This window comes from Vombatus ursinus, unplaced genomic scaffold (assembly GCF_900497805.2).
Source record: "Vombatus ursinus unplaced genomic scaffold, bare-nosed wombat genome assembly UNPS02014796.1, whole genome shotgun sequence".
Taxonomy (NCBI): Eukaryota; Metazoa; Chordata; class Mammalia; order Diprotodontia; family Vombatidae; genus Vombatus; species Vombatus ursinus.
Genome location: NW_020954574.1, coordinates 25,120 through 48,975, shown reverse-complemented (window position 1 = coordinate 48,975; position 23,856 = coordinate 25,120). Strand labels below are relative to the sequence as shown.

The 23,856-nt window shown below is 38.8% G+C and overlaps 1 protein-coding gene across 1 annotated transcript; it reads left to right on the top strand.

Moving 5' to 3' along the window:
- The first annotated feature begins 16,412 nt into the window (after window positions 1–16,412).
- LOC114049060 (olfactory receptor 52A5-like) lies at window positions 16,413–17,345 on the top strand. Its single transcript, XM_027870249.1, has one exon. The coding sequence runs from the start codon at window positions 16,413–16,415 to the stop codon at window positions 17,343–17,345; it is 933 nt and encodes a 310-aa protein (XP_027726050.1).
- Window positions 17,346–23,856: the final 6,511 nt, after the last annotated feature.

The window sequence follows — 23,856 nt, the reverse complement described above, 5'->3', positions numbered from 1 at the left end:
CTAAACACAATAAAACTTTTTGGATGCACCCTCACAGCAAACATAGGCATTTAATAGACTATGTCATTGTAAGGAGAAGAGACAGGATGTGAGGGTGACAAAGGCAATGTATGGCACAGAGTGCTGGACTGATCATAGACTTATCTTCCCCAAGCTTAATATTCACATGCAACAAAAGCAGCAGCCCCAAGGCAAGATGACTAATAGAAGATTTAATGTCAACAGAGTAGAGCACTTCTCTGAGGTCATGGCTAACTTGGATAGAAAGTTGAGCCAACACACAGTTGGCAATAGTGGAGCAGAAAAGAAGTGGGCAGCTTTCAGAGACTTGGTGTACAGAACTGCATTTGTTCATCTGGATTAGAACACTTGCAAATATCAAGACTGGTCTGATGAAAATGATGGGAAAATTCAGAATCTGTTAAATAAAAAATGAGAATTCCAGCAGGATAGTACATCCATCTCTAAGAAAGGAGCATTTAATTCCATCAAAAATAAAGTACAAACTAAGCTTGGAGAGATGCAGGATTTCTGGCTCAGTAAGAAGGCAGATAAAATTCAGTTTTATGCTGATAGTAACAATCCAAAGTTTGCTTATTGATGGGCCAAAGACACATGGTACATCTCATCTACTCAGGGCTGATGGAGCCACATCGATTAGTGAGAATGATATGATCCTGGAGAGATGATCTGAACACTTCCATAGTGTTCTCAACAGACCATCATTAACCAATGCTGAAGCCATTGACTGTTTACCTCAGGTTGAACTCCATTCCTCTCTAGTCAAATTTCAAACTGAAGAAAAGGTTTTGAATACCATTAGGGTCCTCTCCTGTAGCAAAAGCACCTGGTATTGATTATATTCCAGCTGAGATTTACAAGATGGTGGGGGTCATTGCTCATATAAAAACTGACTGAAATTTTCTGGGTTATATGGCAAGAAGAGGTTCTCCGCCAAGAATTCAAGGGCATCTCCATTGTCTATCTCTATAAAGGTAAAGGAAATAGATTGTCCTGTGACGATCACAGGGGGATCTCTCTTTTAGTCATTGCTGGCAAGATTCTTGCCAGAGTCCTGACCTTAATAGGCTGACCCTTCATCTGGAAGGTGGTCATCTACCTGAGAGTCAATGTGGCTTTAGAAAGGGTCAAGGAGCAATCAGTATGGAATTTGCTGCCAGACAACTCTAGAAGAAATGCTAGGAGCAGAAAAGAGGTCTGTACACAACATATGTCAATCTGATCAAGGCCTTTGATGCTGTCACTTGTGAGGGTTTATGGAAAATTACGTGAAAATTTTGTTGCCAAGAGAAGTTCATCAGTATTATATGTCAGTTTCATGATGGCATGCTTGCTCAGATTGTGGATAATGGGCAATGTTGTCCTGCTTTCCCAGTCACAAATGGAGTAAAACTAAACTGTGTACTTGCTCCCACTCTTTTTAGCATAATGTTTTGACCTATGTTGTCAGGCACCTTCAATGAGAACAAACAGGGCTTCAAGGTTAGCTAACATATTGATGGTAAATTATTCAACTTGAAAAGGCTACAAGCCAAGATTAAAATGGAGGGAGAGTTGGTGCATGAATTTTTTGTTTGTAGATGATTGTGCACTTAATGTAGCCTCTGAAGCTGAGATGCAACAAAGTATAGATCAGTTCTCTTCTGCTTGTGCTAATTTTGACCTAACAATTAGCAAAAAGAAAGAAAGACAGGTGCTTTGCCAGCCAGCACCACACCACCCATATGTAGGACCGTCAGTCACAGCAAATGGAGAAGTTTTGAACACTGTGGATAAGTTCACTTTCCTTGGCAGTATACTTTCTAGGTTGTGACAATGAATTGACAATGAAGTTGACACATGCATTGCAAGACACATGCTCAGTGTTTGGGACTCTCTGAAGGAAAGTGTGGGAGAGAAGAGATATTAGACTGACTACCAAACTGAAGGTCTACAGAGCTGTTGTGCTGACATCATTGTTGCATGCCTGTGAAACTTGGATAGTATACCAACACAGTGCAAGGAAACTGAATTGCTTCCATTTGAATTGTCTTAGGAAGAGTATGAAGATAAGTTGGCAGAATAAGATACCAGTCACTGAGGTCCTTTCTCAAACCAAACTGACAAACATTCAAACTCTGCTGTAGAGAATGCAACTCTGACGGGCTAGTCAGGGATGTTCAAATGCCAAATGTATGCTTGCCTAAAAGATTATTTTATGGAAAACTCACACAAGGTAAGTGCTTACATGGTGATCAGAAGAAGGGATACAAGGACACTCTCAAGATTTATCTTAAGAACTTTGGAATTGATTGCATGACATGGGAGACACTGGCACGGGACCGCCCAGCATGGCATGCCCTCATCAAAGAAGGTACTATGCAGTATGAGAAAAGCAGAATTGAAGTAGCTCAAAAGAAATGAGATGCACAAATTTAGAGAATCCACCCCAAATGTTCACATGGACTACTTGTACCCAACCTGGAGTAGAGCATTCTGAGCTCATACTGGTCTGATCAGCCATAGTCAGACACACTGTAACTTGACTCTAACATAGTGATGTCACTTTGGTCCTCTTCAGGAATAAAGGGCAACAACAAAATGACTATCAGCAACAATAAGAAAAAAAGATCCAAATCTCTAAAAATAAAAAAAGTTCTGATTTAAACAATAATGTTTCATCACACAGACAACAAATAGGCATGAAAGATATAATAATAATGAGTCTTAGGATGGGCTATGGGGATATTAGTACAAATTAATTAGAAAGCAATGCACATCATTCCTAAAAGTAACTTGCAATTAATTATACAAAGGGTATTATGTGTGAGTATACATATACACATACATATATATGGATATATATGTCTATGTAGTATGTGTATATATACATATAACCTTTACATAATACATATATGTGTATATATGTATTGTATATATATATACATATATATATATTTGTAGCAGCATCTTTTATGTAGGAAACAACTAGAAACATAATGGGTGCCTGTCAGGGAATTGCTGAGCAAATTGTGATATATTAATTTAGTAGAATATTATTAAGCCATAAGAAATGAGTGAATGTGAGGATTTCAGAGAAAAATCAGACCTTTATGAACTGATGTAAAATGAAGTAAACAGAATCAGGAGATACATAATTAATAACACAAATGAAAACAACATTAAAAGGTAACTGAATCCATAACAATTTAAGGGAACACACTTATTTTTGTAGACAGGTGAGGAACTATGGGAACAGAATACTTACTATGTAATTAGACTCATTTATTTTGTCATTTGATCTAATTTACTTGTTTTACTCTGATAGACTATGAGGGTTATAGATAGAAAAAGAAAGTGAGTAAAATAAATAAAAGCCATAAAAAATTAAAAGCAAATGGTAAATTGTTTCAGGGAGAAGGATAGAATCATTACAAGCACTGCAGAGTTTGTGTAAATCAATCCTGCTTGGAGGCAGAGCCAAGATGGCAGAGGGAAAGCAGTGACTGTCTTGAGCTCTCTCCCACCCCAAAAAATTGCTCTAAACAAATTCTAAAGCAGCAGAACCCACAGAAAGACAGAGTGAAACAAATTTCCAGCCAAAGACAGCCTAGATGGTTGATCGGAAAGGTATATCGCGCCCGGAAAGGAGAGGAGCGCAGTTCGGCGTGGGCGCACAGGCCACAGTGACCCTGGAGCAGGCCTCAGAGGACTGAATCGCATGGGCAGCTGTGGCAGTTTCCAGACTTCTCAACCCCTGAATGCCAAAGACAACTTAGAAGGTCAGTGGGAAAAGTCTGTGACTGCGGTGAGACAGGAGCTAGATCTCAGCCGCAAGTCTTGAGCATGGCCCAGGGCTGTGGCTTTTTCCTGAGCTTCTGGCCCAAAGACTGAGGGGGAATCGAGTGGCTGATCAGAGGGGGATTGCAGGGATCTCTTTGCCAGTGCTGAGGCAGGAATCTCTTGCTCTGCCCATGCTTGGATCTGGGTCACAGTTCTGAGGGGCGGTCCTGGGGTGAGAAGGAGTGCTGGTGCAGTGGAGCTTGTTGTGGTGGTGAAGAGGAAACACCTCGTTCCTTATCATACCACCTTGGAAGAACTGAAAATTTACAGGTCCCTAGAAGTATCTCAGAAAACAGCTGTACAAACCCCGAAGTTTGGGACACTATACTGTTCACATTGGAAGCAGACTTTTACCTTAACAAAGAGTTTAAAACTCAAATAATTGGCCGGGACCATGAGTAAGCAGCGCAAAAAGAGTCAGACTATATTATCTTACTTTGGTGACAAAGAAAATCAAAGCATACAACCAGAAGAAGAAGACAAAGCCAAAGCTCCTACATCCAAAGCCTCCAAGAAGAATATGAATCAGTCCCAGGCCATGGAAGAGCTCAAAAGGGATTTTGAGAAGCAAGAAAGAGAAGTAGAGGAAAAACTGAGAGTGATGCAAGAAAACCTGAAAAATAAGTCAACAGCCTGCTAAAGGAGACCCAAAAAAATACTGAAGAAAATAACACCTTAAAAAATAGCCTAACCCAAATGGCAAAAGAGGTCCAAAAAGCCAAGGAGGAGAAGAATGCCCTAAAGAGCAAAACTGGACAAATGGAAAAGGAAGTCCAAAAGATTACTGAAGAAAATACTTCCTTAAAAATTAGAATAGAACAATTGGAAGCTAGCGACTTTATGAAAAATCAAGACACTGTGAAACAAATCCAAAAGAATGAAAAATTAGAAAACAATGTGAAATATCTCATTGGAAAAACAACTGACCTGGAAAATAGATCTAGGAGATAGAATTTAAAAATTATTGGACTATCTGAAAGCCATGATCAAAGAAAGAGCCTAGACATCATCTTTCAAGAAATTATCAAGGAAAACTGTCCTGATATTTTAGAACCAGAGTGCAAAATAGAAATGGAAATAATCCACCAATCTCCTCCTGAAAGAGATCCCCAAAAGAAAACTCCTAGGAATATTGTAGCCATTCCAGAGTTCCCAGGTCAAGGAGAAAATATTGCAAGCAGCCAAAAAGAAACAATTCAAATATTGTGGAAACACAATCAGGATAACACAAGATTTAGCTGCTTCTACATTAAGGGACCACAGGGCAAGAATATAATATTCTGGAGAGCAAAGGAGATAGGATTACAACCAAGAATCACCTACCCAGCAAAACTGAGTATAATCCTGCAGGGGAGAAAATGATCATTCAGTGAAATAGAGGACTTTTAAGCATTCTTGATGAAAAGACCAGAGTTGAATAGAAAATTTGATTTTCAAATACAAGACTCGAGTGGAACATGAAGAAGTAAACAGGAAAGAGAAAATCATAAGAGACTTAGTAAGGTTGAACTGTTTACATTCCTGCATGGAAAGATGATATTTATAACTCATGAGACCTTTGTCAGTATTAGGGGAGTTGGAGGGGAAAAAATTATATGTACGTATAAATAGATATAGAGAGATAGAGGGCACAGGGTGAGTTGAAAATGAAGGGGTCATATCTGGAGAATAAAATTAAAGGGTGAGAGAGGAATATACTAAGAGAAGGAGAAAAGGAGAGGTAGAATTATCCCATAAAAAAAAAAACAGAAAAGGCTCTTACAGTGGAGGGGAAATGGGGGAAGGTGAGAAGGAATGAGTGAATCTTATTCTCATAGGATTTGACTTAAGGAGGGAATAACATACACACTCAATTGGGTATGGAAATCTCTCTTACCCTACAGGAAAATTGGGGGGGGAGGGGACAAGAGAGTTGGGGAATGATAGAGGGGAGGGCAGATTGGGAAAGGGAGTAATCAGAAGCAAATACTTCTGAGGAAGGACAGGGTCAAAAGAAAGAATAGAATAAATGGATGGGTGGGATAGGATTAAGGGAAATAGAGTTAGTTTTTCACAGCATGTCTATTATGGAAGTGTTTTGCATAACTGCACATATATAACCTATATTTAGTTGCTTGCCTTATCAATGAGGGTGGGTGGGGAGGGAGGAAGGGAGAAAATTTGGAACCCAAAGTTTTAAAAACACATGTTTAAAAAAAATGTTTTCATATGCAACTGGGAAATAAGAAATACAGGAAATGGGGTACAGAAATCCATCCTGCCCTACAGGAAAATTGAAGGGGAAAGGGATAAGAGAAGGGGGGGAGAGAGATAGAAAGGAAGGCAGACTAGGGGAAGGGGTATTTAGAATGCATGTCATCTTGGGGTGGGGGGAGGGGTGAGATGGGGTGAAAATTTTGGAACTCAAAATCTTGTGGAAGTAAGTGTTGAAAACAAAAAAATAAATAATTACCATTAAAAAAAAATCCTGCTCATTCTTCATTCTGTTCAGTTCTGGGTATAGCTCATTGTCTAGCCTGAGTCTTGGCTCATTTTTAAATATTCTCAATATATAGAGATTCATAGAAATATATAAGATAAAGAGTCATTCCTCTACAGACTAGCAGTCAAAGGATATGAGCAAATTATTTTCAAAGGAAAATGTAATCTATTCAAATCAATCCAATTATAATCAACAAATATATGTTTGAATGTCAACAGCCACATTAAAATCATTCAAATCATAAATAATAAAACTCAGACTTGTTAACAGTGAAGAGGATTCTCTGATAAATGAGCACAATGGATTGTCCATTCAGCTGAATGAATTAGGTATGCTTTGTCCATTGGCTTTTTTATTTGCTTTTCCTGTATAGATAGGCCTAACTCTTATGAGTGATTATGATTATCAGTCAGTTGTCTCTCTGGTGCTCTAGGGCTGGAAGCATCAACATAATGTCATTCAAAAACAAGAGCATCTGAAGGCCCTCATAATCTGTAGTTAATCTTTCTATCTAGACTCTTCTCTGGACTTCATCCATGATGGCAGTACATATCTCCCATTTTTATACTTCATTTGTTACTCACAATTAGAGGGTATAAACAACTGCTGCTCCATCTTTCAAGGAATCTTCAGCACACATATAGGAGAGACAGGGTGGAAGCTTTTTAGATCAGAATTTTCCTCTAGCTTGTCAAATGTGTTCTGATAGTCAAACAAACATTATGCAGAAATCATATGTTCTCTGCACCATTTAGTTAATTGAATGGCTGTAAACGTGTCCTTTATAGAATATCATTGTCAAAAGCCTTCCTCTTCCCTTCTTGCCCTACATCAAAGATGCATTCTATAGATTTAAATTATTCTCATATAATTTTTGTAGGAATGAGAAAGTAAATATATATAAATAGTTAATAATATTCTTTCCATTACTATTTTTTCTTGCTAACAATTTCCATAATTTTTTTTCGCACAGTTGTTCTCTCTGCTTTCAAGTACCTTCAGAATAGCTCTTTCAATGATCACAAAATTGTGTCACTTCCAGCATGAACTTTTTCTCTGTATGCTCAGAATGGTCCAAGAGCTTTTCCCATCTTTGTTTTCTCTAGTGTTATTTTTATTTTGTCATGCATCTAGTTCAGAACCATGATGCTAGAGTTCAAATGTGGCTGATTGGCTCTCACTGATGGATATTAAGAGGATGGTATAAAAGTCCTTATGTATCTTTTCCATTTTTCATCTATCTCCTCATCTTCCATTTTAATCTCTAAATATCCTCAGGTTCATTTTGCTTTGATAGGTCTCTGGTCAAGCATCCTATGAATACATTTTCTTCTGTTGTTTCTCCAGCAGGCATGAACAAAAATCCCCTCTATAATCATATTGACTAATAATTATTCAGGTATTACTTTAAATATCTGTTGATAATTAAGCCATTACTTCCTGAGGAAGTCTTTCCAACTTTTGGACAGCTCTGATGATTCATATGTTTAGCTGTACCGTGGAATATGCCCTTTCAACTCCTTCTACCCACTGCTGCTAGTTCTACATTCTGGACCAAATCAGGACAAGAGTAATCCCTCTTTTGTCAAACACCTCCTCGTGTTTAATGAAAAAGCCAGCATTTTCTGCTTTTGTTGTTGTTATTATTCATCATGCTAAATGTGACTGGTTCCTTCAGTCAGTCCTTATATGCCATCATCTCTGTGGCCTTTATCTTTCTGATCACCTCCCTCTATCCTCACTCTAGTTTTTAAAATCTTTTTTAAAATGTTGAGCCTAGAACTGAACATGCTTTTCAGATGTATTCAGATTGGAGTGGAAAAGAGCAATGCAGCCAAGATCACATGAAATCTCTTGCTTGTCAGGTCATATGGGACACTCTTATTGTTCCTGTAATGTGCTAAAGAGCAGCAACAAACAAAAACAAAACTTGCATCTTTTTATGTAAACTGTTGATTAGCTACACCTTCCTCCATCCTGTGTTTAATTCTATTGACTTTTCAAGCCAAAGTGCCAGATATTAACTTTATCTGTACAAAATTTTATTCTGTTCCAACCTGTCAGGAAACTTTTGGATTGTAACTCTACTATTCAGTGTGTTAGGCATCTCTCCCAGCTTTGTGTCACCTGCTAATTTGTTAAGCATTCTATTTATACCTTTAAAGTCATAGATAAAAAAGATAAAAAGCACAAAGTTTAGGTCAGGTCCCTAGAATACTCCACTAGAGAGCTCTAAGTTAATATCAGTACATTTATGACTATTTTTTTTGTATTTGGTTGCAAAATTAGTTTCGTTTCTACCCAAAATCCTGTTATCTAGAAGCCATCTGTCTTCCTTATCCACAAGGATAGCATGACAGACTTAGTCAAATGTTTTGTTGAAATTCCAGGTATATCATATCTATATCACTCAAACTTTATACCAGTCTAGTGACTATCAAAAAAGTAAAGTGTTTAATTTGACATAATTTGCTCTTCATAACATGGTTCTGATTCTCTGTGATTATTGTTTCATTCTCTATATGTTCAGAAAGCATCCTTTTGATAATACACTACAGGTTTTTTTTCCCTCTTGGACAAAGAAGTCAAATTTGCAAGGCCAAAATTTGAAGAATTTATATTTCCTTTCTTTAAAAAATCAGATGATATTTTTTACATTTTTAGTCTGACATCATCTTTGCTATTTTCTGTGATCTTTGAAAGATTAACTGTGTCTCAGGAATCACCACTGCTAGTTCTTTCATTATGCAGAAATATAGGAATTCTAGGTCTTATGAATGAATGACTGAAAAAATGGGAACATGATAAGGAGGTGAATCCCCAACACTGAAGGTATTCAAGTAGAGGTTGGAAGACCACTTCTAATGGAAAGTATGAAGTAGATCCCTGCACTGGGTGGAACATTGCACTAGATCATTTTTGTGGTGTTTTCCAATTCTAAGATTACTTTATTCAATGATTTCCTCCCTAGTATGCTCAGCACAGTACTAAACACATGGTGATTATTTGAGAAAGACATCTTTAATAGAATTAAGTTGATTCGGATAGAGTTGGAGGAGCTTATTATGTGGTATCAAGATTGATCTTTCACTGAACCTAAGAGATGAGTGAATAGATTGACTTAGAAGATTGGAAACTGACATGGCATACTTTAAAAAAAGCCCTCTTGGGATTCAGGAGGCAGGAATAGAAATATCTCTGTTACTGAGAAGCAGCATTTAATTGGGTTTGAGATAAAGGAGTGGGAGGTTTGGTGAAGGAGAAAGCACTAAGGGATTGCTACAGAGAGTCCTAAGAAAACAGGACCTGCTTTAAAATTATCTGATGTCCCAGGTGACTGAGTTAATTGCCACATAGCCGGACCTCACCCTCCCTAAACACACAATCGCTTGGTTCATTTAGTATTAATAACCAAATGCTCTCCTCTGGTCTAAGTTGCCAGATCCCAGTTGTCTTCCAAAAGCACCTAGTCTCTTGCTCAATGAGTAGCACAACATCTGGAAAATAAATATACACTTAAATGCTTTTGTTGACTTATTGCAGGTCCTGAATGAAGGTAAGTCTGCAGATTCTGAGCAGCCATCAGGGGAAGGCAAGGTTCAAGAGAAGAGTGGAATGAAGAAAGAACACAATGCTAAGTTATCTAGAGTCTTCCTGACCTGTGCAATGTGGAGATAGGTAGATGTGTAGTTAAAAACAGCTGAAAATCTGTTATGAGTTATAGGTTTGATCCATCCCTTTGAGTTAAACACTGCCCGCACAGTGCTCTTTTAAAAGACAAATTGTTGTGAGACAGACCATTAGGTCTGGTGATACATGTTAATTATTAGTGACTTCTTAAAAAGCAGTTTCAATAGAGTAGTCACAATGAAACTAGATTGCCCAATATTGAGAATTCAGTCAAGTTAAGACAAGTTATTAAGTAACTACTATATGCCAGACACTATGAGAAATGTTGGAGATACTAGGAAAGTAAAAAAACAAAACAAGACAACACTACCACCAAAAACAAACAAAACAAAAAAAAAGTCTCTGTCCCCAAAGAGTCCCCAATGTAATGAGTCGACATGCAAACAATTATATGCAAATAAGACATATATGCAGACTCAATTAGAGATAATCTAAAAGGGATTACATACCTCACATTAAGAAGCATTGGGAAAGGCTTGTTGGGAAAGGCTTGTTGCAAAAGGTGTGATTTTAGCTGGAATTTGAAGGAGTGGTTGGTGAGGAAATAGAAGAGAAGTTTGATTCCGAAGAAAAAAGAGAAGAGAGTGATAGTTGCATGAGGGAATGAATAACAAGGTAGAAGGAAGAGTCTTTGTTTTGTTTTGTTTGGTTGTAAGGTTAGGGGAAACAAAAATGTTTGTAGGTCAAAGTATAGGAGCTACTGGAGGGGGAATATTGAAGCTTCATGAGTGATGAGAACATTGAAGAGTTGAGGTTCCAGTGGCAGTAGGAGGTAAGATCAAAGGCATCAGAAGGGTTAGGTATAAGGAAAGAATTCATCCCTTCATCGTTTGATAGAGGTGAGCTGCTTTCAATGGGGTCATAATATGCACAGTTCCAAGACAGCATGAAGAAGGAGTTAAAGCTGGAAATAGGGGAGGTAACTTGGTGTCTTAAGTGTGAAAAGAGTAAATTATTATGGTGGTGGGGTGGTCTATATGTGAGGCAGCCAGGAGGGTATTTCAGGCATCCATTGTTGTTTAGTTAATTAGTTATGTCTGACTTTTCGTGACCCCATTTGAGGTTTTCTTGGCAAAGACACTTGAAATGATTTGCCATTTCTTTCTTCAGCTCATTTTACAGATGAGGCACTAAGGCAAACAGGGTTGAATGACTTGTCCAGAGTCACACAGCTAGTGAGTGTCTGAAGCCACATTTGAACTCAGGTCCTCCTGATTCTAGGGCTGGCAATCAATCCACTGAGCCATCCAGCTACCCATTACAGGCATTGGGGATAGCCAAATAAAATGCTTAGACAAGAAAAATACTATCTTGTTTGGGAAAGAGTAAGGACACCAGTGTTACTGGATCTAAGCGTATGTGTTAGGGGTAAGGTATAGGAAGAATGGAAAAACTTAAGGCAGGATGACCAATTAGAATAAATTTGAATGTCATTATAATATAGTCCATTTGAGAAGTGATGAGGGTTTGAACTACAGTGGTGGGTATATGACTAAGGAGAAGGAACTGAAGCCTAGAGCATTTATATTACATGTCCAGGGTCCCACAGGTAGTAGGCATCAGAGATAAGATTTGAAGCCAGGTATTCTTCCTTCAATCTGTTTTCTAGCTCATTATGAAGATTCCCTTTGTACTCCACATTTTCTGTAAAACTGTAAATTATAGATTGTGTAGACATTAACCCATTTCTTTTATCATTAGTGACTAATAAACGCCACTTTGACCTTGAGCCTAATAGAAAAAAATAGAAGATGGACATTCTATAGAGTTGGGCCCACGGATGGCTGATAAGACTTTTTAGAAAACCTAATTCATGAGGACTTGAGCACTGTCATTGCCAATTATAATTATATTCACATAAATATATCAGTTTAAGGATTACAACTATAGGAAATAAAAAAGTTCCCAAATAAAATCTTTATTCTTTTTTCCTTTTCCTATTAACCTCTCCCATATATAATTAAAGTCTTTTCAGATAGCAAATATTTATTTGCAAATTTAAGTCCAAACTTATTTTGGAGAGAAGACAGGAGACAACTCATCAGGCATCCCTTTGCATGTTATAGTCATCCCTCAGGTACATACCAGAAATAAACTAGGACTAGCTAAAAGGAAATAAATTCTCTCATAAGGTCACTGTAAGCAGAGGCTGAATGACCACTTGTCAACAACATTATAAATAGGGTGCATGATTCAGTGAGACTTATTTGAAGCCTCCATACTTCTAATGACCGTTTCAATTAAAAAATATTAGGATTCTTCACGCAGGAGAAATCTCCATGTGGAAGGAAATCGTCTTTCAAAATGATGATTCACAGAATCTCTGATTTAGAAAGAACCTCACAGGCCATTTTGTCCAACTAATTAATATCTGACTTGAATACCCACCTACAAAGCACAAACAAGGGATTATTCAGCCTCTGCTTGAATATTCTAAGGAAGGAGAATCCAATAAATCCAAATACATCCCATCTTACTTTTGGTCAGTTTTAATTGTTAGAAATTGTGTATTTTAATCAAGCCAAACTTGACCTCTGAAATTTCTACACAGTACTCTGAGTTCTGCCCTCTTGGCCAACCAAAACAAATACCTGTTTCACAATACAACATTTCAAATAATTGAGTCTTCCTTTATTCATTCTTAACATTCCCAGATTCATCAAATTTTCTTTCTATGACATGATTTTAAGGCCCTGAACCATTTTGATTGCCACTTACCTTTTGCTTGATCTCAAATTTATTAATGTCCTCCTTGAGATTTATTCGAAACTGAACACAGTATTTTAGGTATGGTCTGATCAGAATGGAGCACGGTGGAACTGTCAGTAGCTGCATTGTAGATAATATTTATCTCTTGATATAGCCTAAGATTCAGTTAGCTTTATTGGTTTTCACATCATGCTATCGAAAAATGCGGAGCTTGCAGTCTACTACAACCCCCAGATATTTTTCATATGAACTGTTAATCTAGCCAAGTCTATGCCATCCTGTACTTGTGAACCTCAATTTTTGAACTTAAGTGAAAACCTTTGCATATTCCCAATAAAATTTCATCTTATTAGACTTAATCCAATATTGTAGCCTGCTGATATCTTTTAAAATTATTATTCTTTAATACATCTTGTCAGCTAAATATGACATTTATACCTATATGAAATCATTGATAAAATATTAAATAGTGTCAGGGCAAGAAGAGATCTTGATTGATGAGTTTCTTGTATATCCACTTTTGGCAGGAGCAAAATAAGACACAGATAGATAGTTTATAGAACTATCTCTAAGGCTGTGGCTGATTTGCATAATTGTAGAGGTTAGGACACTGGAAAACTACCCTTCAACCTGATCACATTCCTTGGGCTCATATACCTGTCCTCTTTGCCCCCAATACTGAGTTATCTCTAAGAATTCTCAGCAAGTCTAGCTGGAACTACAAAAATGTGGATAAAAAAGTTCCCAGCTCCTATGCATAAAGCATAAAGTATACATAAGTATGCATGTTAAAATATCAATGCATATCAAGTAAGGAACAGTCTTTTCTTACCCATAGAAAATGCAGAAAATACATAGAGGATGCGTAGTAGTCTATAAGCAATAAATGTAAACTTTGCTTCTCCACTAATTCCTACCTTTCCACCCCTTAGGGAATATACAGCTCCCCACACTCATGGCTCCTCTTTGTGGTTTGGACTGTTTTTAGGTTTGCTAAGGAGGCAAATATCTGACATTCAGGTAAGTCCCTTGATTATTCCAGGAAATTATACACTTCTCCAGAATCATGATCCTACCTTAGAGACTGGCTTCCCTCCAAAAAGAAATACTCTTGGCATTTCTAGACAGGTAGCCCCCTTCCTGGAAGACCTGCACCATCTGAATTATTCACAGTGATAGTGCATGACACAGTCCATCTTGTTTGCTCCTTCATGTCATGGATGTACTTTTCTTCCAGATCCATGCATTAGGTTTTCAGTACTCCTCTCTACAAGGAGTGATCCTGCCCATGAACTTCTCTGCTCTCTTCAGACAGCTGGGATCTTCAACTCTTAAACATGGAGTTGAGAGCAAAGTAACTCAGAGGCTGGTCCTGAACAGAAATTCCCATTCTCTTTCTAGAAGGCTGGGTTTCAGTAACTGCAGCTATTTGCTGATATGTTTCCACTCCATCGCAGTCAAGTGGGGGAGAGCATATACTATTTCTACATACCTCTGCTTTTTCTGGGAGGAGTCAAAATACTCAGATCCCAGAAAATTATTCCACCACTTAATATCCCATCACTGACCCTGCTGTTGGTTTGAGTGAGCCAATTCAACTGACTGGTTGGTCAGTCTCTGGTTGACTTTTCTACTACACATGTGTTTCTCAAGGACCAAAGTCCCCTATGATGTCTCTGTCCTTTTACCTATGCTCAGAGAAAGGAAAAAGGGGAAAAAGGTTTATTTAGTCTGTTGTCTCCTTTTGATAAGTTCTATACAAATGGGAAGGTCTTACCCAATATGCAAAATCAAAGAATTAATTACCTATCACTCATTTGATGTTATTGTTCAGTCATTCAGTTATGTCCAACTTTTCATGATCCCATGGACCATAGCACACCAGACCTTCTATTCTCTACTATCTCTCCAAATCTATACAAGCTTGTACTCATTACTTCCATGACACTATCTATCCATCTCATCTTCTGCTGTCCACTTCTCCTTTTGCCTTCAATCTTTCCCACATCAGGGTCTTTTCCAATATGTCCTATCTTCTCATTATGTATTTAAGCTCAGTTTCAGTATTTGTCTTTCCAATGAATAGTCTGAATTAATTTCTTTAAGCATTGACTCATTTCATCTCCTTACTCTCCAAGGAACTCTCAGAAGTCCTCTCCAGCACCACAATTTGAAAGAGGTGGAGCTCAGTTTTCCTTATAGTCCAACTCTAACAGCTATACATTACTACTGGAAAAAAACATAGCTTGGACTATTGCCTTTTGTTGGCAAGGTGATGTCTCTGCTCTTTAGTATACTGTCCAGATTTGCCATAGCTTTCTTTCCAAGGAGAAAGCATCTTTAAATTTCATGGCTCCAGTTACCATCTGCAGTGATCTTTGAGCCCAAGAAAATAAGATCTGACAGAGATTCCATTTCTTCTCTCTCTATTTGCCAAGGAAGTGATGGGACCAGTTGCCATAATCTTAGTTTTTTTTTTTTTTAGTGTTAAGCTTCAATCCACCAAGCTATTACTGATACTCAATCATGAATCTTCCATTAGATATGAATAGGTTTACAATTGTCAATGAGTATATTCACATGCTTCATAGAATTAGACTAGTTGGTCATGGGCATCTCCTGCACATTGATAAACTGGAAAACATTAAAAAGAAGTAAACCAAATGATGAGGAAAAAGGAAGCAATAGAAAAAGATCAGTTCAAGGAACTGCTTCTGGTTGCTTAAGTAAGAGAAGATGAGAAGCAGTGTTGCACAGTGGATAGAAAGTAGGTCAGAGAGTCAAGGAGGACTGGTTCAAGTTATGACTCTGCCATACTTATTGATTGACACTGGGCATATCATTTAACCGTGATTAACCTCTTTTTTGTCTTAGTCAACACTATAAAAATATTAATTGTGAAGTATTTCCTCTCTGGGCTGCTAGGTGGCACAGTGAATAGAGTGCTGGGCCTGGAATCAGGAAGACTCATCTTCCTGAGTTTCAAATCTGGTCTCAGACCACAAATCTGTGACCCTGGACAGGTTACTTAACCTCAGTTCCTCATCTGTAAAATAAGCTGAAGAAGTAAATGGGAAACCACTCTAGTATCTTTGCTAAAAAATCCCAAATGGGGTCACAAAGAATCATACATGAATGAGAAAAAAATGACTTAAAACTTGGCTGTCTGCATTAGAAGAGGGAATTTTCTCCTAGTAATGAAATTGCAGGTATAGCCTCAAAAGAGATCTAATTATTTTTAAATATTTGAAAGTACTTAATGAAGAAGTTTTAAATTTGATCTGTTGAGTCCCACGGAGAAGAATTAGGAACATAGATAGAGATTTCAAATATGCAGATTCAGGTTTGATATAAGGGAAAAAAGTCTTAACAATTGAAGAAGTAGAATGTGCTATCTTGGGGGACTGGGTGTGCTTTCACTGGAGGTCTTCAAGTAAAAGATGGAAGATCATTTGTTGGGAATATTGTGGAGAGAGGTTGTTTGTTTACATATGGACTGTTCTTGATGACCTCTGGGTTTTTTCATTTCTGTGATTAATTCAATGATATGGTATATCTGCAAATCATATCAGTATACGCATTTCTGGTTTTCAAGTCAACAGGTCAGAAGAGGAGAGATTAACTCAGGCAATAGCCCCAACTGGAAGTCTTGGAACTCTTTTATTGATGTATTTTAAACTCTCCATTAATGGCCAATGGCACAATCTTCATGCCATCCCTACTATCACTGATTGGGATACCTGGCCTGGAACCTGTGCAGTGCTGGATTGGAATTCCATTCTGTGCCATGTATGTTATTGCCATGGTTGGAAATTGCCTGCTCCTGTTCATCATCCAATCTGAAAGCAGCCTCCACAAGCCCATGTACCTCTTCCTGGCCATGCTGGGGGTGACTGACATTGCCCTCAGCACTTGCATCCTGCCCAAGATGCTGGGCATCTTCTGGTTTAATCTGAAGGAGATCCACTTTGATGCCTGTCTGCTGCAGATGTGGCTCATTCACACATTCCAGGCAATAGAGTCAGGCATCTTATTGGCCATGGCCCTGGACAGATATGTGGCTATCTGTGAGCCCCTGAGACACACTACTATTTTCACCCCACAGCTCCTCACCCAGATTGGGGTTGGGGTGACATTAAGGGCTGCTATCCTGGTGGCCCCAAGCCTTGTGCTTATCAAATGCCGCCTAAAACACTACCGAACCACAGTCATCTCCCACACCTATTGTGAGCACATGGCCGTTGTGAAGCTAGCTGCTGATGACATCCGGGTCAACAAGGCCTGTGGTTTGTTTGTGGCCTTTACCATCCTAGGCTTTGACATCATCTTCATTACTCTGTCCTATATTCTGATCTTCATTGCAGTGTTCCGCCTGCCCCAGAAAGAGGCTCGACTCAAAGCCTTCAACACTTGCATTGCTCACATCTTTGTTTTTCTTGAATTCTATCTCCTTGCTTTCTTCTCTTTTTTCACTCATAGGTTTGGGTTCCACATCCCCCCCTATGTCCACATCCTTCTCTCTAACCTTTATCTGTTAGTCCCACCTCTTCTCAACCCCATTGTCTACGGAGTAAAGACCAAGGAAATTAGGAATCGAGTGATCAAAATGATTCACCTTTAGAATCAGTTCTGATCTCTGAAACTTTTTGAACATCCTAGAACATTGTTGATAAATATCTAACTTCTCAATTAAGTCTTAAAATACAAAACCTTTCCCTCATTTTGTCAGATTATCACAATACCGATTGGTAGTGTAACAATCTCCACATTATCAAATAAAAAAGACAAAGAAAACAGAGCAATAGGCTCATGGGGAAATCATTTGAATTCAATTAAAAATTTTCATTAAATGTTTAATGAGTTCTAGGTGCTTTGCTAGGTTTTGAAGAAGATATAAGAGTTAGCGTTTTAACTTGGAGTTCAATCCCATTGCATTTTCTTAAGACTCTTCTCGCTGGTGGAAAGGATACTGACACAATTGTGTTTCCCTTTGTGAAGAGAAAGCGCTGCTGGGATAGCTTGGGAGAATAGATACCTTTTTCTTTTTTGGGCTTTGAACCAGACATGCGGTTCCATACCCTCTTTGGGAATAATAACAGAGAGAAAGAGAAAGGACTTGAAAGGCAGACACGTAGAAGACCATTTCCCTTCCGTCCTTGCAATATATTCCTGATTTCCAGCTTGCCTTGAGTGAGATTGAGGACACTATCTCTCTGTCTCTGTCTTTGTCTCTATCTCACTGTCTGTCTCTCTTTCTCTAGGTCTCCCCCCACCCCCCACTCCCATGGCCAAAACATACTCTCTATAGGATTTAGTGTATAGTAAGGGAATATGATGAATATTTAATGTCTATAAAATGAACAAAAAGATATGAAAAGCACATAAAAGAGGCACAGACAAAATACATTCCTTGTGAGGTCCAAGGAGAATATGTCTTTATTAATAGAAGTGTCGAATTATTAATGCATGAGGGATGTAAAAAAGAAGTGGAATCTGAGCTGGGTTTTAAAAGATGGAGAAATTGATTGGGAAAGAAGGCAGTGTAACCAAAAAGCACGGAGGCTGACTAGTCAAGACCTACTGGATATACCTAGAATATCTGACGGGCAGTGACATCAAGTCAGAAGAGTAGGTGGTTTCAGATTTTACAGTGCCTCTAATGCAGTTAGAGCCATATAAACTTTATTTTGAAGGCAACAGGAAGTCACTTGGTATTTCTGAGTAGAGGAATGTTATGATCATAGCTATGTATAACAAAGGCTAGTCCAGCACTAGTGTGGAAGTTTTGCTGGAGATAGGAGAGACTGCAAGCAGGAAGAGCCCAGAGCATATTATTGCAATAGACGAGGTCAGTGGGATTGAAGTTATTAGAGTGAAGGCTTTGGATCAGGAAGAGGCTACAGATGGAAGTATTGTTACGGGGTAGAATCAATAGGATTTATTGAAAATGAGAGGAAAGGGAGAGGGAAGTATCAAAGATAACAAAGTTTTAGAATAGGTTGCAACATAGGTAAAGGATGGCAGTGCTGACATAAGATGAAAGAATCAGAAGAAAAAGCTGGGTTGGGGGGAAAGACAATAAGCTCAAATTTGGACATGTTGACTTTGATGTCCTTGTGGGACTTTGAAGTATAGATATCATGTAGCCATTTTCAAGGATGAAGATCTGGCACTCAGAATAAAGATCAGGAGATTTTGGAGTCATATATAGAGAGATGAGTTAGCTAAACATGTCACCCACTCCCATTCCTCATGGTACAGTGTAAAACACATCTGTTTCAAGAAACTCTCCTAACACTGTTGTCTAGGGCACCACCATCTTCTAAGTAGCTCAGGCTTGCAAACTAAGTGCCATCCTCTACTCCTCACTCTCTCTCACCTCCCCTATATCCAAAATATTACCGAATCCTATTATTTTTTCCCTCCATAACATATCTTGTATCTGCCCCCTCCTCTCCTCTGTCATGGCCAACATCCTATTGCAGGCCCTCATCACCTCACACCCGAGCTATTTTAATAGTTTTCTGGTTGGTTTCTCTGCCTCTAGTCTCTCTCCACTCCAGTCAATCCTCTATTCAGTTGTGAAAATAATCATCCTAAAGTGCATATTACTCTTGCTGCAATAAAAAAAAATTCCAGTGGGTCCAGTTAGGGATCAAATATAAAATCCTCTGTTTGACTTTTAAAGCCCTTCATGATCTGCCCTCTCCTACTTTTCCAGTCTTCTTACATCTTATTCTGCTTCACTTAATCTATGATCTAATGACATAGGCTTCTTTACTGTTTCTTGAACAAGAAACTACATCTCCTAATACCAAGCAGTTTTACCGACTGACCCACATGCCTGTAATTCTCTCATCTCCCTATTCTAATTTACTTCAAACGCCAATTAAAATCCCACTTCTACAAGAATCCTGTTTCTGATTCCCATGGAGCTCTTGCCTTACTACTATTGACCATCTCCAGTTGATGCTGTATATACCTTGCCTGGTTTTTGTGTATTGTATCTCCCCTTAGACTGTGAGCTCTTTAAGCAGACTACCTTTTGCTTTTCTTTGTATCCCTAGAGTTTAGCACAGTGCCTAGCACTTAGTGGTTAATTAATAAATGCTTGTTGAGTTGACTGATAAAGAAATGGACTTTCCCCCTTAGCACAATTTAGCTGAACCTGTTTGCTCAGGGATGATCTTCCAGCACTAGCCAACGACATCTCATCACTGTCCCTCTCTCCATAAGGAATAACAATAGCTCCCATTTATACAGCACTTTAAGGTTTACATAATGCTTTCCTCAAAACAAATATGCCATTGAGCATTTTAAATAATGATACAAAAAGTGATGTGCCTGACATAGGCTGACTTGTATGGTACACAGAGTAAAGAATATGAACTTGTTCATTGTCCACAATTATCTTTGAAAGAATTTGTTGAAGGAAATATAGATGCTTAGCCTAAAGAAGAGAAGATATAAGGGGGACATGCTAGCTCTCAAGTGAAGGAAAGATTAGATTTCTTCTGTTTGGTTGCAGAATGCAGAGCCAGGAACAATGCATGGAAGCTACTGGGAAGAGGCTCACTGAGGCTTTTGATGTAAGGAAAATCTTCTGACCAATTAGAGCTGTCCAAAAGTGGAATGACTGCTCTTGAGAGATGGTGGATTTCCCTTCTTTGGAAGTCTTCCAACAGAGGCTGGATGGCCATGGGTATGTTATAGTGGGGATTCTTTTTCATGTATGGATTGGACTACATGGCCACTGAACTCCCTTCTAACTCTCCGATTTAGTGATTCTATGATCCTCATATTTCCAAGTGAGTCAGATCCTTGGCATTCCTGAGAAGAATCATTTTGTCAAAAACATGTAAAGGTCTTGAGCTCATACCTAAGAAGAATGACAAGGATACTGTTTGCTATTCATGCATCGAAATGTTTTGGAAATACTGTTTCCCAGAGCTAAGGCCCAGCAAGAAGGCTATGCCCTGAGCTTGGCATAATAACAATCTTTTTCATGTTCTGGATGATCTCACCCTTTGGCAAAATGTATTGCACCAGGTGTTCATTCCCCCTATTTGCCAGGGACCTGAGAGCCAACACCCACACGACTCTGACATGCTCACAATCCCTGTTCCTTGTACTGTACTCCTGTTCCCATCACAGAACTCTGGGTCTGTGCCCCACAGAGTAATCGTGACCTCCACGACTTGGGACAATACTGTTCCCATAGGACCCATGAGAACTGTAACTCAAGACCCAAAAATGATGTCTGTCCCAGTCTGTACCCCAACATGTTAAGCCCTCTTACTCAGGAGGATTTCCACTTGCAAATGTTTTCCTCACTCCGAAACTACTTGATTCCTGACACCCCTGCCACTGGCTCCAGCCATTCCAGATTAGAGACCAATCTAGTCTGGACTGTATTCAAAATTCTGTTGACACATGTCATTTCCCAGCCACCACTTGCATACCATGCTGCCTCAACTCTGGCCATCATGCTCAACATCCCTGCCCTATATAACTTTAAACTCTTTCCCTGGAACACTGGGATTTGATCAATTAGCTTTTGTCTTATCTTTCTTGGAACCAGACTTCTCTGTCACTTGTTGCTACTCCCATTTCCAGCTTCCCTTTGGTTGTCTTCCTCAACTATAATGTAAACTCCTTGAAGGCAGGGACTGTATTGCTTTCTTGTATTTAGATCCTCGGTACTTGATTGGCATATAATAGCACTTAATCAGTGCTCTGTCATTTAGTTATTTATCTGTCCTCTATCTATATTTTCTTTTGTGCATCCATGATTTCATCCTTGTGGGCAGCTTTCCCCCTAATAATATTATAACCCTTTCCTTCCTTCTTTTTCATATTTGAACAACTGAATGAGAAAACTGAAAAGAATATTTTAATTCCATCCCATCATAAAATTTAAAACTTAGAGAAAAGGCAGGCATTCTCAATTGAGTCTACAAGAGTTTATTTGACATGCTCATTAATTCATAGATTTTCTCGCAATATTCTAAAGGTCCTATGACTATCACTCTATTGTCAAAAGGCTGTTCTCCCTTCCTAGTGTGTCATATTATTTTAACTAAGGGATGAAATCTGGAGGTTTTCAGATTTTTGAAGATTTTAATTATGAGGCTGCAGTCTTGTGAAGAGGAATATACCTTCTCATTGTGAATTATGGGGAATTTTTAGCAGCTGTCATCACAGGTATTAAAAAATACTGAGAAGGAGTAGGAAGACCAAGACTTTCAGGGTCTGGAAGGGAGATTGGCATAGAACCTTCTATCTTTGACATGGGCAGGAATTCGTAAATTGGATGCTCTATGAAGTAAACGTGATTTAGAATTGGATCCACCATCTGTGAAATAATTTTGTCCACTGCAAATTCTAGCACTTCTTACTGAAGCACATTTGTCTCAACCCATTTCAAAATTGGTTTGGGTTCCACACCAGTGATGGCACAAAGTTCTTTACTTTCTGTCTTAGGTTTTGGCAAGCTAACTTGGTCTTCATGTTGGTAAAGCAATTCCTTTAGAGGCCTTCAAATGGGCTGGCTGTTGAACTACTCCCAAGTTATGGGTTGGAGCCATGGCTTCCACTACCATTTCTGCTACAGCCTCTTGGGTGGGCCCCACTACTTCCATTGCATCTGTGTGCTGCAGCCGCCTCCTGCCCCCCAATGTCCATTTATTCTGAATGATTCTTGTCTGTTCCTTTGTAGGCTTGGCTGTCAAGCCTGAGGAAGACTAACCCCATAGTGTTAAGCTCCTGAATGCCTCGAGGCAACAGTTGTGGAAAGTATGCTAAGCTTAGGGCAAAGCATCATGTTGATGCTGTTTCCTAAATGTTTGTTGAATCATTTCTCAGTTATGTCCAATTCTTCCTGACCCCATTTAGGGTTTTCTTGGCAAAGAAACTGGAGTGGTTTGCCATTTGTTTCTCCAGCTCATTTTACAGATCAGAAAACTGAGGCAAACCGAGTTAAGTGACTTGCCTAGGGTCATAAAGCTAGTAAGTGTCTGAGGCCAGATTTGAACTCATGAAGATGAGTTTTTTTGGCTCCAGGCTTGGCACTCGACCCACTGCCCTTCCCCAAACATGCTCTTTCCAAAACCAGGTCCCCATGCCTTATTCCTATTTTTTGTTCTTACTGAACGCACATATTCTCCCCAATAACTGAAATCTGCTATAAGCTCTCTCCCTTTTCCCATCCATGCCTGATATCCTAGGCTCTCTTCTTGGGTATAAGCCTGCTACATAACCAGCTGCTTCATGTCCTGCTTATTGGACACTGAGATCACTGGGAGCTGCATGACCTTCAAAGATAGGAGCCCAGTAAATGTGTTGTTTACTCTGATCCCAGCAGCATTAGTGTTGATTCCTTTGCAACCCTTCTGGTTTTTTACTGCTTATAAGTACCTTTTAATAAATCCTCTACTGGTGATGCTCCCAACATGTCAGAGGGTCTCTTCTGGTTCATTTAACAGATCAGTGGTGCCAGTGTATGAACTGACTTGATCCTGTTGTCTCTATCTGTTGTCTCACTGACACAATCAAAGAAAAACAGAATCTTATGGGTCATTTAGCTCTTACCTGAACAAGAATCCCAACTCCAACCCCCCTGATGAGTGAGAATCTAGCCTATACTCAAAGACCTCCACCACCACCTCCTAAAGCAGTCTGTTCTATGTCGGAACAGCTCTGAGTATTAGAATGTTTCTCTTAACATAGAACATAATTTGCCTCTGTAACTTCCATCCTTTTTTCTTGCTTTCCTGGGGCCAAATAGAACCAATCTAAACAATCTAATCTTTGATTCACATAGTAGACCTACAAAAACTTCAATATCACTATTAAGCTTTTTCTGTCTCCCACAATTCTCATTGCTTTTCTTTGAATGAGGAAGCTTCCTCCACTAAGGCAGACTGACTTCTCTGCAGCTTAGTGTCTCAGAGAGTTGCTTAGCCCTAGAGCACTGAGAGGATAAAGGACTTGCTCAAGGTCACACAGGGTCAGAGGCAGGACTTGAACCCTAGTCTTCCAAGGCTAGCTCTCTATCTACTATGGCATACTTTTCCTAAAATACTATATCTGAAACTGAAGGCATTATGTTTTGTTTTGTTTTGTTTTTTTTT